The following is a 6,239-nucleotide window of genomic DNA, read 5'->3' as shown; positions in this document are numbered from 1 at the left end:
GGAGGGGGGACAGTCATAGGGCTTGAACTCAGGGCCTGGGCACTGTCCCTGAGCTTTTGTGCCTAAGGCTAGCACTCTACCCCTTTGAGCCCCAGTTCCACTTCTGCTTTTCAGGTGGTTAATTGGAGATGAGTCTCACAGACTTTCCTGTAGGGACTTTGGACTGTGATCCTCATATCTCAGCCTCCTGCATGGCTAGAATTACAGGTGTGAGTCACCAATGCCCATCTCCTTTCCTTACCCCACCCCGCCCCGCCCCCCCACCCCCCAGTCGTGGGGCTTGAACTTGGAGCCTGGACTCTGTTCCTGAGCTTCTGTGCTCAAGGCTAGCACTCTACCACTTTGAGTCACAGCACCACTTCCAGTTTTCTGGTGGTTAATTGGAGATAAGAGTCTCCTGCCCAGACTGGCTTTGAACTGCAGTCCTCAGATTTCTCTCAGCCTCCTGAGTAGCTAGGATTACAGGTATGAGCCACCAGCACCTAGCATGCTTTCCTTTTTTTTTTTTTTTTTGTCGGTCATGGGACTTGAACTCTGGGCCTGGGTGCTGAACCTCAGCTCTTCATCTGACAAAAAGAGTGCTCTACTACTTGAGCCACAGTGCCACTTGTGGTTTTCTGGTGATTCATTCAAGATAAGAGTCTCACAGACTTTCCTGCCTGCACTGGCTTTGAACTTCGATCCTCAGATCTCAGCCTCCTGAGTAGCTAGGATTACAAGCATGAGCCACCAGTGCCCAGCTTAGCCATTCTTTCTTCCTTTCTCTCTCCTTTTTCTTTTGCTAGTACCTGGGTACTGTTCCTTAGCTTTTTTGCTCAAGGTTGGCATTCTATCGTTTGCACTATAACTTCATTTCTGGCTTTTGGGGTGTGTGTGTAGAGGGGTGTTAGTTGGAGATAAGAGGTTCACAGATTTTCCTGTCTAGGCTGGCTTCAAACCTTAACCTTCAGATTTCAGTTTTCTAAGCAGCTGGGATTACAGGCTTGAGCCTCCGGTGCCCAGCCGATTCCTTTCTTTTATCTAGGCTGGTGAGGAGGCAACTTCCAGAACAAAATCCCAAAAGCGCTCTGACTTTTTAATCAGGACAGACTTTCCCCAGGCTCCTCTCGTCTGCAGCTTGTGTTCCTAGCTTACGTGTCAGCACTGCCACAGGGGTCTTCGGTCCCAAGGGAAAGATGGGTCCTGAGATGCTATGGCTCAGACACGGGTGAAAGGGTCTCTCGTGGGGGAGTGGGGGGTGGGGGGCAGGTGGCGGGAGAGACATGGAATGACTGCCCGGGGACACGAAGACAGGTCTGTTTAATGACACGGCTGCGTCTGGTTACAAACATCCGAGACTACAAAAGGTGGACAGGAGGACCTTGGGAGGATGGGACAGGAGGGGATGCAGGCAAACTATCCTTCGGGACAATCACGTGACCAAGGGCACACATGGGGGGGAGGGGCCCAGGGAGGAGGATGGGTGGAGAGGAGGGGGGAGGGAGGGAGCCCCAGGCTCTGCCCTTGGGCTGGTGCTGTCTGCCAGAGGGGTCAGTGAACCCGGCAGGTCAGCCTTCCCTACTGAGCCCCTCCCTGCCCGACCTCCCCCCACGCGGCCACCCAGTGGGGAGCTGTGGGCCTCTGGGCCTGTCCTGGCCCTTTCCCCATTCTAGGACAAGTCCATGAGCCAAAGCTCTTTGGGGGAAGGGTAGGAATGTGAAATCATTTTTGCCCAGAGGTGGAAGGCAGGAATGTGGGGAGTTGGTCCGAGTGGCTGGACTTGTCCCACAAGGCTGGGTCACCCCGGCTTTCCCAGCCAGCCAGCCCAAGCCTCGGTGCTTGTCCGGCATTCTTCTGGACAGTACAACTCGGCTGTCAGCGCAGAAGTGTAACCAGGCCTCCCCTCCCCCCACACCTCCCAACCCCCCACGGAGAGGGGCAGGCAGGCGAGGGTTCCAGGCCTGCAGATACACGTGATAGGTATAGATTTATATAGATATAGATATATAGGTATAGAGATTTCTATAGAGATCGTATATAGAATATATCTGTGGTGATGGTAGATGTACGCTCAACTCTAGATGCTGAAGTGGAGACCTGCATGCTGGTGGCCAGAACAACACAACTGGGCTGATTCTTTCCCAGAGTGACTTAGACTTCGTCCCCGCTCCCACCAGCCGCTCAGCTTGGTCCCTCTCTAACCGGTGAATAGAAAAGCTAGGAGTGGCCCCCTCTGCAGGGCGGGAGGGTGCCCCCCCCTGCCCGCCAGCTGGGGTCCGCATCCAGGCAGCCAACATGGCCTCCCGGCAGCTGGGGGGGAACTGAGGCCGGCCGTGGCGAAGGCCTCCTTCCAGGAAGACAAGTCGGGGTTCCTCCAGCTTCCTTGGCACCCCAAAATGGAGGGTCAAGGAGGGTCTTCAGAACTCAGCCTTCTGCTCAAGGTGCTGCCTTGGAAGGGGGGAGCTGGGAGGGGTCCTATGGCCCCGAGGAGGGCAGCGTGGTGGGGGGGCTGTGGACAAGATAGGAGATGGAGTCATAGGTTACGGGGGTCTAGAGGGAGATCAAGCCCCCGCCTCCTGGGACATGGGGAGAGGGATCTTGGGGTGGTGAGGCAGGGTACCCCAGCATGATAGCAACCCATTTTCTCTTTTTGGTATGTGTGCCAGCCCTGGACTTGACGTCAGAATCTGGACGCTGTCCCTGAACCTTTTTTTGTTCTTGCTCAAAGCTGGTGCCTTACCACTTGAGCCACAGCTCTACTTCTGCCTTTTTCTGGTGGTTGATTGGAAATAAGAGTCTCATGGACTTTCTTGCCTGGGCTATCTTTAAACTGCGACCCTCACATCCCAACCTTCGGAATAGTTAGGATTACAGGTGTGCGCGAGGGTGCCTGGACCACCATGCCTTTCTACCACAACTCACTGTGTGACCTCAGGCCGGCCTGCAGACCCCCGAGAGCCCAAGCTCTGTTTCCTTAAAAGGTGGAGGCAGCCTCCTCGCCTGCCTGAGTGAGAGAAGCGAGTGACACAAACTACGAAAGCATTTCATACAAATCCTTTTCTGTTCCTTCAGGTCATGACCCTCCCTTGGCCACCCAGGGGGGTTCTGTGCAGCCCCTTTGTGGTTGCTTGCTGGCTGCCCTGTCCCCTACCCCACCGCCCCTCCACCCACACAGAGACACACACACCCTGAAGCCCAGACGTGGAGTAAACAGTGGCTTCTGGCCCATGCTACAGCCCTGATAAGAGAAGTTGGATGGGCCTTCTAGACAGCTCTGTAACACCAGCCCACCCGTGGGGCTCAAAGGGTTCCGGCAGTGGGGTGGGCCTGCAGGCTTGGGGAGGCCAGAGCTACGGCCCAAGGATGGGGGTAGGTGGGGACAGGCCCGTGACAGGACAGTGCCCGGATGGAGGCAGCTAGACCCTGGCCCTCTCCTGGTCGCTGCCCAGCTCTGTTCCATCCACCAGGGGCAGAAAGCAGAGGGCGTGGTGGTGGTTTCCTGAGGTTTGAGGTTTGGCGTGGTGATCTAAGTCCCTGAGGTCCAGCTGGGGCAGGAGAAGTCGGGGGTGAGGGGGGGGCAGTAGCCATGTGTTTCTGATTCATTGGGGCTCCTCGGCCAGCTCTCCCCCAGAGTCCCTCTAGGCCCTTGTAAAACAGCCTTTTCTCAAAAAGCAGGAAGTCTTGTCTCCTAGCTGTAAACAAACTCATCATGGGCAGACAAGCCTGCCTGGGGGGGGGGGAGGGAGGGGAAGGTACCCCTTCCAAGGCCCTTTGGGGTGACAGCTGAAGCAGGAGCAGGTAGCCCAATCCTCCCAGGGCCTTCTTGTGGTAGGTACAAGCCTTCCATTTGCTTCCCATCCACGCCTGCGTTGGGGACAGGCCAGGGCCCAGCTGTGCACATCTGGGGCTGGCCTGGCTGCAGCGGGGCCCTGGGAACTCTGCTTTCCTGAGGGGGAGGGGGGGAGGGGGAGGAAGCAGTTCCACCAGTTGGGTCAGTGGCAGGAAGGCCGGCAGGCTTGGGGGACCTCCTTCACTGGGCCCACAAAGGGGGAGGGGGAGCCCTGGAAGAGCTGCCTCCCTCCCCTCTCCCCCCTCCCCCACGCCCCCAGGGAAGCTGCTGGGAATATTTCCCTACAATGTGTGTCCCCAGCTGCTGGCTGACCCCTGCCTCCCATTCCCGCCTCCGCCAGCTCCGTCCCTCCTTCCTCCTTCCTCTTCCAGCCCTGCCTCCACCCTTGGGGGCGGGGGGGCGAGCGCACCCAGCTGCTGTGTCTGGGGGCCTGGTCACTGGGGCTGACCACCCTCCTAGAGCCCCGGGAGCTGGGAGCTGGCCTCAGGGCGGGGTGCAAAGGAACGCTCCCGCGGTAGCAGGCATGTGACGCATGTGACACACGTGTACCTGATGCGTGCATGCATGCACACATCCTCGTGCGCTCCCTGGCCTGTTGAGGCAGAGGGCGGCCAGGAACGGCCAGCACTGGATGGCTGGCCGCAGGCCCAGGGAGAGGGGCTGAGCTGACCTGGGCCATCTCAGAGCCTTCCTGCCCGGGAGGAGCCCTTTGAACCTGGGTGCTAGGAACCTGTAGGGCTCTCAGGCTGCTGTGTCTGGGGAGGAAGCAGCCGCAGGGCCGGCGCTGGCCTCCAGTCCCACCGATCTGTGATCCAGGCCTTCTCCTATGAACACCTAGTTTTAAGGTTTCCAAAGTCAGCTAGTCTACCAGACGTTTTCCACCCTGGGGGCCAGGGTCCCCAGAGAGCTGGGAGGCCTAGGGGGACAGGAAAGGAGACAACATGGGGGGCTTCCCAGCCCGCCCTCATCCCCTCCTCACGTGGCGGCGTTGGGGACCTGCTGTACCCAGCCAACTTCCTTGTAGGCGGCCGTCACGTGGCTGTAGATGAGGCCCCGCAGCTTGGTCCACGCTCCCTGCGTCTCAGGGGGGAAGTCGTTGGCGAACTCCTCGGCAATCACCTCTAGAATGACCCCAGAGAGGATCTGGGGCCAAGGGAGGAAGGAAGACTGAACGCCTGGACGCCCTACCTCCCTCCGTACCCCCATCCCCACCCCAGGGGGGGACCCCTCGCTGTCCCATGACACCAACGGGTGGGGTGGTATGCTGGCCAGCTGCCTACCTTGAAGTAGACGGGCTCCACCTTGTGCTTGAGCGCGTGGGCCTTGCCGACCAGGGCCAGGACGGAGGAGACCTTGTCAGGGTCGTGGAGATTCTCCACCACCGTGTTGAGGGCCCCCATGACCCGGCAGGCATGCTTCCGCAGCTGAGGGCTCCGCTCCATTTCCAGGGGCTCCTCCATGTGTTTGAACTGGCTGAAGTACTGCTTGGCAGAGGGGAAGTTCACAAAGAACCTGGCAGGAGAAAGGGGGGTGGGCACTGAAGAGGAGGGGCTGCCCGGGCCCCTCTGCAGGGGCCAGGACAGGGAAGCAGAAGCCAGCCTTGTCCTGATGATTTTTGTTTTATTTTTTGCCAGTCCTGGGGCTTGAACTCAGGGCCTGAGCACTGAGCTTCTTTTGCTCAAGGCTTGAGCCACAGCGCCACTTTCAGCTTCTTCTGTGTATGTGGTGCTGAGGAATCGAACCCAGGGCCTCATGCATGCAAGGCAAGCGCTGGACCACTGAGCCACCTTCCCAGCCCACCCTGATTCTTTTTGCTGCTTTTCATCATCGTGCCCCCCAAGCCCAGACGCCTCCTCAAGCCATACTGCCGCGTCCAGCTGCGGACTCTGCGCCTCTTCCCAGGCCTCAGCCTGGCCTTGACTTGTCAGCCTTATACAACCTGGTAGGTTGGCTCCAGTCCCCACGGAGAGCACAAGAGCCTGGATTGTGGAATCATCAGTCGGTTGTTCAACTTGCGGTATTTTTTTTTTTTTCCCTTACAGACAGGATCTTGCTCTGCTGTGCAGGCTGGCCTTGAACTCCTGGGCTCATTGCGCTCCTCCAGCAAACCAGGTGCTGGCTTCCTGCAATCCCAGCTATGCAGGAGACCAAGAGCTGAGGCTCGAGGAGTTAAGCCAGCCCGGAAGACAAATCCAAAGTGCTGTAAGTGGAAGTATGGCTCAAGGGGTAGATTGCCAGCTTTGAATGAAAAAGCTTAGAGGGGCTGGGAAGGTGGCCCTGGGTTCGATTCCTCAGCACCACATAAGCAGAAAAAAGCCAGAAGTGGTGCTGTGGCTCAAGTGGTAGAGTGCTAGCCTTGAGCTGAAGAGCTGAGGGACAGCGCCCAGGCCCAGAGTTCAAGGCCCATGAC

At 58.3% G+C, this 6,239-nt stretch overlaps 1 protein-coding gene across 1 annotated transcript in view; it reads right to left on the bottom strand.

The window, feature by feature from the left end:
- Positions 1-1,282: 1,282 nt before the first annotated feature.
- Cygb (cytoglobin) overlaps positions 1,283-6,239 on the bottom strand; it is a 15,608-nt gene continuing 10,651 nt past the window's right edge. The window contains exons 2-4 of the mRNA XM_013037599.1: positions 5,110-5,341; positions 4,809-4,972; positions 1,283-2,488 (exon numbers count right to left, since the gene is read on the bottom strand). Of these exons, the coding sequence (XP_012893053.1) occupies positions 2,455-2,488; positions 4,809-4,972; positions 5,110-5,341 (430 nt within the window). The 3' untranslated portion in view covers positions 1,283-2,454. The remainder of the gene's footprint in view (positions 2,489-4,808; positions 4,973-5,109; positions 5,342-6,239) is intronic.

Source organism: Dipodomys ordii, unplaced genomic scaffold (genome assembly GCF_000151885.1).
Source record: "Dipodomys ordii isolate 6190 unplaced genomic scaffold, Dord_2.0 Scaffold7, whole genome shotgun sequence".
NCBI lineage: Eukaryota > Metazoa > Chordata > Mammalia > Rodentia > Heteromyidae > Dipodomys > Dipodomys ordii.
The sequence above is the reverse complement of the archived record's forward strand: the minus strand, read 5'-3'. Positions and strand labels throughout refer to the sequence as shown.